The 13,531-nt window shown below is 42.4% G+C and overlaps 1 protein-coding gene across 7 annotated transcripts in view; it reads left to right on the top strand.

The window, feature by feature from the left end:
* Nucleotides 1–13,531, top strand: part of MCC (MCC regulator of WNT signaling pathway) — a 517,969-nt gene that overhangs the window by 469,499 nt on the left and 34,939 nt on the right. For all 7 annotated transcript variants that reach the window (XM_073551638.1, XM_073551567.1, XM_073551693.1 and 4 more), the window contains 2 exons: nucleotides 3,601–3,835; nucleotides 10,173–10,379. In XM_073551638.1, the coding sequence (XP_073407739.1) occupies nucleotides 3,601–3,835; nucleotides 10,173–10,379 (442 nt within the window). The remainder of the gene's footprint in view (nucleotides 1–3,600; nucleotides 3,836–10,172; nucleotides 10,380–13,531) is intronic.

Genomic DNA, 13,531 nt, shown 5'->3' with positions numbered 1-13,531 from the left:
TCGTGAAATTCCCAATTCTAAAGAGACTCTTCTGGTGGACTTTTTTGGACTATGAACAAATGTTTCAGCAGCAAGTTGTTTATTATTTTCTGTACAAGCTGTTTTGGGTTGCTAAGGGCAACTGAGTCAGTTTCCCTTTACACCATGTTTGATAAATCTCCCCCTTCATAACCCTATTACACATACTGTCCACATACTTTTGGACCACCCTGTATATACAGCTGTGTAGTGCCACGCCCAGTCCGCATAGCCACATTCACTATAATATCCCACATCATCCCGTCAGCCAGAGCTACCGGACTAATACCCCTAATATCCCACATCGTCCCGTCAGCCAGAGCCACCGGACTACAACCACTAATATCCCACATCATTCCGTCAGAGCCACTACACTACTACCCCTAATATCCCATATCCCGTCAGCCAGAGCCACCGGACAACTACCACTAATATCCCACATCATCCCGTCACAGCCGCCGGACTACTACAACTAATATCCCACATAATTCCGTCAGAGCCCCCGGACTACTACCCCTAATATCCCACATCATCCCATCAGCCAGAGCCACCGGACTACTACCCCTAATATCCCACATCAGCCAGAGCCACCGGACTACTACCCCTAATATCCCACATCATCCCATCAACCTGGGGTCAGAACCAGAGCGCTGAGTGGAACGGTCCTAACTTCCATACCGGGGATCCCTTTAAGAGAGGCCTGGCATCAGAACTAGAGTGCTGAGTGGATTTGCCCTGACTTCCATACCAATAATCCCTTTAATAGAAGCCTGGGGTGAGAATCAGAGCGCTGAGGGATTTACCCTAACTTCCATACTGGAGATCCCTTTAAGAGAGGCCTGGGGTCAGTACCAAAGCGCAGAGTGGATTTGCCCTCACTTGCATACTGGGGACCCCTTTAAGAGGGGCCTGGGTCAGAATCAGAGCGCAGAGTGGATTTGCCTCACTTCCATACCGGGGATCCCTTTAAGAGGGGCCTGGGGTCAGAACGAGAGCGCTGAGTGGGATTGCCCCAACTTCCATACCAATGATCCCTTTAATAGTATCCTGGGGTCAGAATCAGAGTGCTGAGGGATTTGCCCTAACTTCCATACAGGAGATCCCTTTAAGAGAACCTGGGGTCACTATCGGAGCATTTGAAGGCAATTGCCCTGACTTCCATACTGGGATCCCTTTAACTACACCTGGGGTCAGAACCAGAACGCTGAGTGGAATTGCCCTAACTTCCTTACCAGGGATCCCTTTAAGAGGGAAGATGTGCCTATGGGATGGAGGATGTGTGATGGGTATACGGGCACAGGAGGGGGAGTCATTTTTGTCATGTGCTCTCTGCTCCTTTCTGGGGGGCAGACAATGGCTGGGAGCTTATGTTCCCGGGGATGCTAGATTTCCGCCACCATGTCAGTGTCTGCTGAGGTGTTGTGGAGTGGGAAAACTGTTGCTCATAGCAACCAATCACAGCTCAGCTTCTTTTGAACAGCTCTGGTGAAATGAAAGATGCTTCTTGATTGGTTGGTGATACACACATACATTCAATTATATATATATATATATATATATATATATATATATATATATATATATATATATATATATAACATGGGCTGTGTATTATACTAATTTGGAGCTGCATCATACTATATTGGGGACTGTGAGGAGTGCATTACACTATATGAAGAACTATGGAGAGTTCATTATATTTTATGTAGGACGATGGGGTGCATTTTACTGCATGGAGGACTACGTGCTGTGCATTATACTGTATGAAAGACTATGGGCTGTGCTTTATATTATATGGGGGACTATGGGGAGTGCATTATACTTCTGCTATGGGGCCCCGTGCCTTCTATGTGTGCCCCTGGTGAGTATAATGGGTTATTTTTTTTTCTATACATTAAAGAATAGCAGCATAATGGGGGACATGTACCAGGATGGGTTTTATATATACCAGAATGGGGCCAGGTTGAGGGATATATATACCAGGATGGGGGGGCATATCTATAATCGGGATGGGGGCGGGCCCAGTCCAAATCTTGCACCAGGGCCCTTCAGTCTCTAGTTATGCCACTGAAAAGAAGTGTGGTCCAAAATTCCAGCTGAGAGGTGTAAGAAGCTTGTTGATGGTTATATGAAGCGAATGATTGCAGTTATTTATTCCAAAGGCTGTGCATCTAAATATTAAGTTGAGGGTGCCAACAATATTGGGGGTTTTGTGAGATTTATGTCCAATTTTCCTTTTTTTCTTCGTTTTTTTGTGTTCCAATACACACAAAGGAAAGAAACATGTGTATAGCACAACATATGCAATTGCAATAATTTTCTGAGAGAAATACTGCTATTTGTCTTTCAACAATTTTTTTTTTGGTAGCACAAGTAACTGTAAGGCTGTGTGCACCTGTCCGGAATTTCCGTGTATTTTATGCGTTTTTGCCGCATAAAATAAGCAAGCCATTGTATTCAATGGCATTCCACACATGCTGTGCTAATGATGCGTATTTTTTCGCGGCAAAATCGCCTCGCGTACAAATACACAGCAGGCTCATTTTTTGTGCGGAATCGCGGGGATTCCACTTACTTTCCGCATGTGGCTATGCCCACCATGCGCAAAGTAAGCGGAAAAACTGCGGATGGTACCCAGGGTCTGGAGGAGAGGAGATTCTACTCCAGGCCCTGGGTACCATAACCCTGTAAAATAAATAATTAAAATTAAAAATGGTGCGCCAAACACATTGTGTTGCATTTTGGTGCGGCCGGCGCACCATCAACAGGACGCATACGCCGGTAAAAGCATACCTGCGCAGCTCTGCGTACCCAATGCTAAAGATAGGGTACGCAGGTCACATGCAGCGTCATGCGCCCATAGGCGGAGCTGACCGGAGGAGGCGTGGCAAGGGGCGGAGCTTCATTGCAGGCGTCCGCTGCGCCTCAAAACGCTAGCGTGAAACTAGCCTTATTTTTAACACATGAAATTCATTAACTTACTGCACTTGATGCCTAATACACCCCACCCCCGGACAGGTGCCATTTTCACAGGATAGTTAATATTAAAGGGAATCTGTAAGCAGGTTTTTGCTATGTTATCTGAGAACCTAATGCCAGCGATTTATCACTTACTGGACTTCTTGGTGCAGTTTTGTTCGAATCCTTGTTTTCACTGCTGTAGATGTAGCAGTGCTCAGATTGGGGATATACACAGGATATACACAGTTTTGCACTCGCATATCTGATTGGCATCTTCATGTGTACATTGTACTTTGTGAGCAAGCTGACAATCAATGGTGGGGGTGGGGTTACACAGATTAGCTTGACTGCTATGCATGTGAGACCTAGTCCTGTGGTGATAATCTCCTGCTAATTAAACAGTGGTTGTATTGAAACTACAGTACAGCCTAGTAAGTGTCACATCCTTGAAATCAGGCTTATTTGCCCTATATTATGCTGCTCTCAGATTAAATAGCAAGAACCTGCCGACAGATTCCCTTTAAGTACTTCTGCTGGCTTTAATGTTATGGCTGATATATGGTGTATACTGTTACTGAACAGTATTTTACACTCTCCTGTTTTCTTCCATTGTCTTTGCAGCACCACAAGTTCTACAGCCAGTAGCTGTGACACAGAGTTTACGAAAGAGGATGAGCAGAGGTTGAAGGATTACATTCAGCAGCTGAAGAATGATCGGGCTGCAGTGAAACTCACTATGCTGGAACTGGAAAGCATCCACATTGATCCTCTGAGCTATGATGTAAAGCCACGAGGAGACAACCAGAGACTAGATTTGGAGAACGCGGTCTTGATGCAAGAGCTTATGGCCATGAAGGTAAAATAAGCAGCCAAATATTCTTCCACTTTGCAATTTGCTGCTGCTATTGATAGTTAAACGTATTGCTCACACTCCGATCCTCTGCTTCTCTGGCCTGTAACAATCTGCTCACTATTAATAGTAATACTGTATTAATGCTAAAATAAAGTAAAGTCATTTTATACATACATTTAGCGTGTTGAAAATTAGACAATTTTTGAACATTTTCATCCATTGCATTATTAGTTGTAACATTTGACCAATATCACAGCTGCAGAAGGTTGGATTCTTATGCAAGGATTATACATTTTCGCTACCAGCCTATTGGTCAAGTCTTTCACTTTTTACATGTCAGAATGAGCGCACATAAGGGTAAAGAACAGATAGGCTGTGTGCACACAGTGCATGTTTTTGCGGCAGTTTTTCTGCGCGGAAATGGGTCAAAACCGCTATGGAATCCTTATGCAGGCTAATCGAGTGACAATCCTGAAGTGTTGTGCATATGATCAGTAAATTTCCTTTGAGAGTGTTTGCAGTGCGGTTTTTTTCTGCAGCATGTCAATATTTTGTGCGTTTCTGCAGTGTTTTTCACTCATTGACTTGAATTGAGTCAGTCAAATCCGCAGTAAAAATGGAGGTGTAAAAATGTTTGCAGATTTGCTGAGTTTTCGTTTTGCGTTTTACCGGCTTCCTATGGTGTTTCCCACACTGTCATCTGCCATCGGCAAGGAGGTTCTTATCAGCGGTAACACTACCACCGGTAAGACTGTCAGTCAGAGCGCTGCGGGATCGTGTTGTTACTGTGACCTGCGGTAAAAAGCGAGTTGTAGTTTTGAAGGTCACCATTAATTATTCCATAAAATGTATTAAAAAATCGGAAAAATAAATGGGATGAAATCATGAAAAGAAAGAAATCCCACCATTTTTATATATTATTTATTTAGCTTACTTATACAGCACCATCAATTCCACAGCGCATTACAGACACTAACATTGCTGTCCCCATTGGGGCTCACAATTAAATTCCCTTTCAATATATCTTTGGAGGGTGAGAGGAAACTGCAGTACCTGGAGGAAACCGACTCAAACATGGGGAGAACATACTTGAAAATGTTGTTGTTAGTGGCTGCTGCAAAGCAACAGTGTTAATCACTAAGCCACCGCAGTGTTTAGGTTTTCTTTTTATGGTATGCATTGTCTGGTAAAAATGACCTGCAAACCTGATTCTCTAGGTCAGTACAATTATGGCAATATCAAACTTGCATTTTTATTTTTATATTTTTATTTTTTTTTTTAAGTAGTGAAAGAAAATTTGGAAGGTTTTAAAAAAGTAAATAAAAATGTTGGTTTGTGACGTAATTTTCTAAGGCTCCGTTTATATTGTGTTATTGCTGTTTGCAGCTCCCATTCTAATATGCTTACCTGGTACCTACTAGTTTCTGCTTCCAGCTCCTATTTTCGCCAGACCTGAAGTTCCCATTAAGCCAATCACTGGCTGAGCTGAGACATTGCTGTGGCCAATATTTGCCGGATTTGCAATTTCTGGCTATTTCCAAAGTCTCAAGGATGGAAGTAGGAAGCAACGACTAGCAGGGACTAGGGAATTCCTGGAATGTATTGTTCAAAGACTTCCGATGCCTTTATTTCTCAATATAGCACTTATGTGCAGAGTGTGAAGTGGCGCGATGGCCATGCTGGCGTACTGTCTAAGGGCAGTCCTATAAGAAAATATCTGTCCTGTGGATGCATGATAACTTGTTAAGAAATAACCCTTTAAAACAATTTCATTTTCCTGGAAAACCCCTGTAAGACAGGAGAGCGTGCCTGGTATAATGCTAAACACCACTTTATCATGAATACCAGGTTATAGAACTAAACATTTTGTGCCCCAGGGTCCTGACAGGTTTATATACTAATTACAGAAGTAAACTGCCTGAGTTACCCTGAGACGTGCGTATAGGTGTTATGTGTCTTCATTTGGCACGTGCAGTACACCTGAGGTGGAGCGGGCATTTCCAGCATTATTCCCTCTCTGCTTCATTAGCATGTGGAGTGCATCAGCCGTATTAGTCCCCAGCGCTGCCGCTCTGTCAGTTTGATGATGTTCCTGTCTGCTCTTTGAAAGCTCAGAGTTCTTGATCCATCAGGTCTGACACCGCTGTAGAAGCTGAAAAAACATGGCATTACTTACCAGTATCTCTCCTGAATGGCAGCCCGAGTTGTCCACATTTGTCAGTTCTGTAGTGATTCTTTTTTTTTATTTGACGCTTAGTTGTCTTTATCTTAGTTTGTCTTTCGAGAAAACCAACAAAAAAAACTTTTCTATAGGTGCATTCTTTCCCTATACAATTAAATAAATGGTATTCATAAAGACCTGATAGAGAAAAGTGTAAGCGGGTTCACCATGTCTCTGCTCCATTGATCTAGCCATATGAGAGCCTGTTTGTTGCTAGATTAGTTGTAGTTTTGATTGACATCATTTATTTTACCATAGGAAAACAAGGAAAAAAAATCTAAGTGCTGTGAAATTGAAAAATAAAAAACAAAAAACACGCAATTCTGCTGCTCTTTTTTGGGTTTTGTTTTTACCGTGTTCACTCAGTAGTGCTAATAACCTGGCAAGATGGTTCTTCAGGTCAGTGCAGCTGGGGCAATACTAACAAGCCCCCTCTGGTCAGCTCCTCCTAGGATCGCATGATGCTGCATGCGATCAGCAAACCGTATATTTAGTGTTGGGTACGCTGACCGTGCGCTGGTATGATTTTGCTGGCGCTGCGCCCAGCACACAAAAATGCAACACAGCGCATTTTTGTGCGCTGGGCCCAGCGCCAAAAAGGCGCAGCGCCAGCAAAATCATACCAGCCCACGGAGGAGCTGACCGGAGAAGGCGCGGCCAGGGGCGGAGCTAAGCGGTGCCCGAGAACGCTAGTGTGAAACTAGCCTTAGCTCTTTCATTACTAGGCCCTTTCTCAGTCATTACCAGGAAGTTGTCTCCTGTATTCTCACATAGACCCTTCTATTCTGGGTTAGTCCCCAACTATTAACTCTATCTGTACACAACTGAGTAAATACATATTACTTAACAGACAAAATGACATTAAAAACTATGCAATCCATTATATACCAACTTACTATCTTCATCGGAGGCAGCACCTCCACTTCCTTATATACCCCAGAAAGTAAAAGTATTAGTAATACTTTAGCAGCCTCCAAATACCCTCCTTAATGATGCAAGTATTAGCCCTAAATGCTAAATATATGTGTTTAAAACTAAGTTTAATTGTCCCTTTGCTATTTACCTTCGTTAATCAGTACCACTGTGCAGCGGAATCACACCCACAGCAGCGTAACTGACATTCTGGCCTGTGTGGGGAGAGCAGGGAGGGGGAGAATAAGCCATCCTTCTTCTATTTCTCTCTGATTGTATTGCATGATGGATAAGTATCTGCCTGTATTTCTCTGCATTGATATCACCATGAAAGATGCACAAAAGTTTGCGGTCACATAGAAAAAATGCAGACTTTCATATTAACCCTGAATAAACCCTTTAATCTTGACCAAATCCCCAAGGAATTGCTTTTTGGCTTTAATTTTTCCATGAAGATGAATTATGGTCACATTTCTCCTAACATTAGATAAGTGTAGCCTGGTCCCACTGGTTACTACCTATTCTGAGCTGATGGCACTGCTGGACATTTTCCTAATTCAAAGAGAAGCATGGATGCTGCACTAAGTTTTGTTGGTTGATCACTGCATCTATGGTCATCATTATTGTTCTTTTCTTGGTACTTCTTCAAGAGATTGAAAAGCACATCTTGAAATCCTAGTGTTATTTAAAATTATTTGTCTCTGAGAGCTTTGCCGATGCAGTATAACTGCCTTGTGTTTTGCTGCTGTGCTTATTTTTGCTATGGCGTATGACCTGAGCCATGAAGCTGTCTTCCACAGCATCACCTTTGTAGCAGAATGTAGCTATTCCTCACCCATTTTAGGTGGTCCATGCAGCTGCTAGTTTCACTAATGACTGATTTTCATATGTAGTTTGAAACAGATTATAGTCCCCTGTTTGTGTTTATACATCAATTGTAAGTTCGGTTTTGAAGGAAAAGGGTGGTCACACCAAATATTGCCTTGATTTAGATTTTGTTCATTCACTTTACACTTTGTTAATTGATAAAAATGAACTATTAACACTTCTATTGTTGAAATTATTCTTCCTTTCAGCATTTTTCCTCGTCCGCCTAAAACATTTACACAGTATTGTAGTCACGTATCTTATGTACCTTTTACAAATGCCTAGTTGGATTTATATTGTGGTTGAAGGAATTTAGATGGTTTTGGGCTGCTCGGTATCTGGCAATGTATCATGACTGTTATATTAGTAGAGAGGCAGATGGGGTTGGAGAAGATTGTGGATTTCTCGTAAGCGGTGTTAAATTATAGTACAAGCTGCCATCAGAAATCTGAACCCATTTTTCTGGTTCTATGAGCAGCACTCACTATGCAGTATGTAATAATAATTCTATGTAATAATATAAAGAATATAATCAAACATGGCAAGCAAAATGCATGAAAGTGACCAATGTTTTTTCAGGACACTAGTTGCTTTGGAAAACTACAGCTATGTTATTAAAATACAAACGGTACAATATAGGAAACAAATGCAAATACCCAAGTATAGATATAAAAGGAAAGTGGGCAATAGTAAACGTCTGTAGTCATTTTGGAAGTAGGCAGAATTTGCAGTATATAATCTGATGCTTTCTGATTGCAGATACTATCTAGACTGCATTAACTGCAGCCACCAGATAGTCCTGAGAGTGTAAGAAATGCTGGCAGCTGTTACTACATCTCAGCCCGGTACTGATCCTTTGTTTGTGAAATATACTGTATATATGCGCTTGAACACACATTAATTAGAATTCATGTGTGTCCACATAAGCATTAGTATTTAGTGACTTCTCCGTCCAGATCTATGTTAACAATAGGAATGGAGGAGATGTAGCTCAGCATTAGCGGGATGTTATTTACAAGTGACATAGACCTTGTAGCATTGTCCGTATCTGATTCACAGGGCTCTTTATAGCATAATGCACTATAAAAGGCACAGTACATCTCGGAGATGGCCTTCCTTCCTATCCTGTAACATGAAATGAAAATTTATGGCAGCTGCCATACTTCCTGAGCACAGCTGTCTATCTCATTTGTTCTAGCAAGCCTCCCCTACCTAATAGAGTCTTTATTAGAAGCACATCGTGTAAGTGATGTTTATTCAATAGCATTTAATAAGTGGCCATGCGTCGTCTTCTGAGCACCGCTTTTAATTCTGCAGATATAGGCAGAACAAGAAGCACTCAGACAAAGCGTTAAAGCAGTGCCGTTCACAGCTGCTGCAAAGCCTGACGTCCAGCTGCAAACACTAGTCTGGGAAATGGATGGTCCTCAGTGGAGCGGCAGCTGCCAGTCATGATGCCATGCTAGAAAAGCCAATGGCAGCTTCCCACATTTGCTTAGCAGCTGCTTCTAACATGTAGGGTAAGCTGTATCATTACTTTACCTCTGAGGTCTGTGTGACAATAGCTAGGGGGGACAGGCGCTGATCTCCAAGCTCCCCGGTATTATTATCAAAGGATGTGGAGCACTGACAATAAAAAAAAAAAAGAATCTCATCGGTAGAGAGAAAGGTTAGTTCACAAGTCTGAGAGAGATGGGAGAAGAATGACTAAAGGTACAGAAAGAGGCACTTCAGATATACATTGGTAGGCTCGGCTCGTCATTAATTACCATGTAATATCTAATCTGAACGATTGCTTTCATTCACTGAGATCTCGCTTTTTCAGGGATCCATTTAGCCGACCTGGTCCATCACAATCGCTCTTTACATATAAACCGAACACGAAGCGTGCGCACAATGCAATATCTGTAATGCTAATCTAATGGTTCGCAGCTTGGAAGCAGACATTTACTTCTTCAAAAGACTGTTTTCTATTTTAATAAAGACAAGCGGGACTTGTGATAATTCACTTCATATCAATTCAGTCCCTGATCCAAGATCCTGAGGAGCGCTGGGTATTAACCGTTGTGTGCTGGTTTTCCCAAGCATGCACTAATTCTATGGATGTGTATGTCAGCAGTGATTTTTATTGACACGGACTATGACGCCTATCATACACTGAATATAAACCATGTGAGGTTCCTGAGAATATTGCACATCCAGTGCTGCATGTGACCTATGGAGCAGCTGGCCCCCATCTCGGCCTTACTAACATGGCTGATTCCCAAACTCTTTCCATTAAAGTACGAATGGCTCACTTATTGCTGTGAAGTTAACCTTGTGATTGTGTTTTGTTGTCAGGAAGAAATGGCTGAGCTGAAGGCCCAGTTGTACCTGCTGGAGAAAGAGAAGAAAGCAATGGAACTTAAATTAAGTACTCGAGACGCCCAGGAACAAGCCTACCTTGTACACATTGAGCACCTCAAATCTGAGGTGGAAGAGCAAAAAGAGCAGAGGATGCGGTCGCTGAGTTCAACCAGCAGCAGTGGCAAGGACAAGATGGGAAAGGTGGGGATGTCATCAGGCTCACTTTAGCCTTCCAATCAAAGCACATATAACCGTAAAATATGGCGGTTAGGCACGACTAATACTATACGAGACACAACAACTTGTGGCTGTGCCAAAAATTATGCAAGTCTGTAACTAATGTCGTGCCACGCTCACAAAATGTTAAAGGGGTTGTCCATTAATGAACGTCTTTGTATTAATGAACTAGGGGAAGGCTGCTTAAATTTTAAAAAAAAAGAGTCTTGCCTCCTGATCCGGTGCCACTCCACCGGCTCTTAACCCGATGTTCCCACCATTCTCCCGACTTAAACCATGTCAAATTAATACTGCTGCCACCAATTATGTGGCTGATAATTGACTGCAGCCTTCTCAAGTCTGTCCAAGCAGAAGAATAGCATTGAGCATAAGCGTGAATGCTGGAGCTGAACAGTAGCCTCTAATTGGGGCAGCAGTCAGATGACATTCCACAAATAGAGGTTGATCCAACACTTCAGATAAAATGCAACATTTTTATTCCAACATTAAAATCGTGTGTGAAAAAGGAGTCCAAATTATCAATTGTACAGCTAAAGCATCCGAGGAAAAAGTCCCAAGAAGAATTAAGGTCTGGGTTGATGTGTTTGGAAATAACACTTCTTACTCATAATCAGGTTCTGAAACTCCATATTATGAGTAAGAAGTGTTACTTCGAAAAGCTTCAACCCAGCGCTCCGTCCCTCCCGAGTCTCGCCGTGTGGCTAAGCAGTACTGTACAGCCACATATGGGATATTTCTACATTCAGCGTTGGAAAATTGTGGCTGATGTAAAGTTGACATGTGGGAAATGTTATGTATTAACTATTTTATGTGACATAATTCTCTGCTTCAAGGGCATAAAAATTCAACTTTTGAAAATTGCTAAATTTTCGCCAAATTTCCAATTTATTTTTTTTTCACAAACAAGTTATATCAAGCAAATTCTACCAATATCATGAAGTACAATATGTCACGAAAAAACCATCTCACAATCAGTGGGATCCGTGGAAGCGTTTCAGAGCTATAACCTCATAAGGTGACAGTGGGCAGAATTGTAAAATGTGCCCTGGTCATGAAGGTGAAAACAGGCTTGGGGTGAAGGGGTTCATTTTGATTTAGATTTTTCTCTTGGTCATTCACTTTGCCTTTTGTTAGTTGATAAACACAAGATTTTTTTAAATCATTCTTTTGTAGCGGCATCTTTTCATGCCTAAATCTTTTGCACAGTACTGTAATTAGAATATTTTAAAGGGATCCTGTCACCAGGTTTTTCCCAAATAGCCAGCTCTCATTTACAGCTTACTGGAATGTTGGCTATATGTCCCTAATGCTTTCTCCTTAAAACAAAAAAAAGCTTTTATTATACCTGCCTAATGGGCAGTTCAGTCAGATGGGCGTCGCTGTTCTTGATTTGGCTGCTCCTCTCTTCTTGCGTCTTGTTGTTGACGCGTTCTACGTCATCCACACAGTGTTCTGTGCAGTGCTCCCCTGTGCAGACGCAGTTCTCTGCCCTGCCGAAGGCAGAAGAGAGGAGGCGCTGGATCAAGAACTGCAATGCCCATTGGACCTGGACCGTCCCGTAGGCGAGTATATTAAGTTATTTTTTGTCTTATGTAGAGCACATTGGGGACATGTATAGAGCATTCTAGAATGCAGTCACATAGGGCTTACAGGTGCTGGCCATACTGTGTATGGGAAATACCTAGTGACCAGTTCCCTTTAAATGGTTTACAGGTGACAGGGACATAGTGCACTGTGCTACAGTTGTGGCCAAAAGTATTGACACCCCTGCAATTTTGTCAGATAATACTCAGTTTCTTCCTGAAAATGATTGCCAACCCAAATTCTTTGGTATTATTATCTTCATTTAATTTGTCTTAAATGAAAAAACACAAAAGAGAATGAAGCAAAACATTGATCATTTCACACAAAACTCCAAAAATGGGCCAGACAAAAGTATTGGCACCCTCAACCTAATACTTGGTTGCACAACCTTTAGCCAAAATAACTGCGAGCAACCGCTTCCGGTAACCATCAATGAGTTTCTTACAGTGCTCTGCTGGAATTTTAGACCATTCTTCTTTGGCAAACTGCTCCAGGTCCCTGATATTAGAAGGGTGCCTTCTCCAAACTGCCATTTTTAGATCTCTCCACAGGTGTTCTATGGGATTCAGGTCTGGACTCATTGCTGGCCACCTTAGAAGTCTCCAGGGCTTTCTCTCAAACCATTTTCTAGTGCTTTTTGAAGTGTGTTTTGGGTCATTGTCCTGCTGGAAGACCCATGACCTCTGAAGGAGACCCAGCTTTCTCACACTGGGCCCTACATTATGCTGCAAAATTTGTTGGTAGTCTTCAGACTTCGTAATGCCATACACACGGTCAAGCAGTCCAGTGCCAGAGGCAGCAAAGCAACCCCAAAACATCAGGGAACCTCCGCCATGTTTGACTGTAGGGACCGTGTTTTTTTTCTATGAATGCCTCTTTTTTTTCTCCCGTAAACTCTATGTTGATACCTTTGCCCAAAAAGCTCTACTTTTGTCTCATCTGACCAGAGACCATTCTTCCAAAACGCTTTAGGCTTTTTCAGGTAAGTTTTGGCAAACTCCAACCTGGCTTTTTTATGTCTTGGGGTAAGAAGTGGGGTCTTCCTGGGTCTCCTACCATACAGTCCCTTTTCATTCAGACGCCGACGGATAGTACGGGTTGACACTGTTGTACCCTCAGACTGCAGGGCAGCAAGAACTTGTTTGGATGTTAGTCGAGGTTCTTTATCCAACATCCGCACAATCTTGCGCTGAAATCTCTTGTCGATTTTTCTTTTCCGTCCACATCTACGGAGGTTAGCCACAGTGCCATGGGCTTTAAACTTCTTGATGACACTGCACACGGTAGACACAGGAACATTCAGGTCTTGGAGATGGACTTGTAGCCTTGAGATTGCTCACGCTTCCTCACAATTTGGTTTCTCAAGTCCTCAGACAGTTCTTTGGTCTTCTTTCTTTTCTCCATGCCTCAATGTGGTACACACAAGGACACAGGACAGAGGTTGAGTCAACTTTAATCCATGTCAACTGGCTGCAAGTGTGATTTAGTTATTGCCAACACCTGTTAGGTGCCACAGGTAAGTTACAGGTGCT

This window comes from Dendrobates tinctorius, unplaced genomic scaffold (genome assembly GCF_039654945.1).
Source record: "Dendrobates tinctorius isolate UK_male_01 unplaced genomic scaffold, ASM3965494v1 ptg000003l, whole genome shotgun sequence".
NCBI classification, from domain to species: domain Eukaryota; kingdom Metazoa; phylum Chordata; class Amphibia; order Anura; family Dendrobatidae; genus Dendrobates; species Dendrobates tinctorius.
This window is presented reverse-complemented; position numbering and strand designations above follow the sequence as displayed.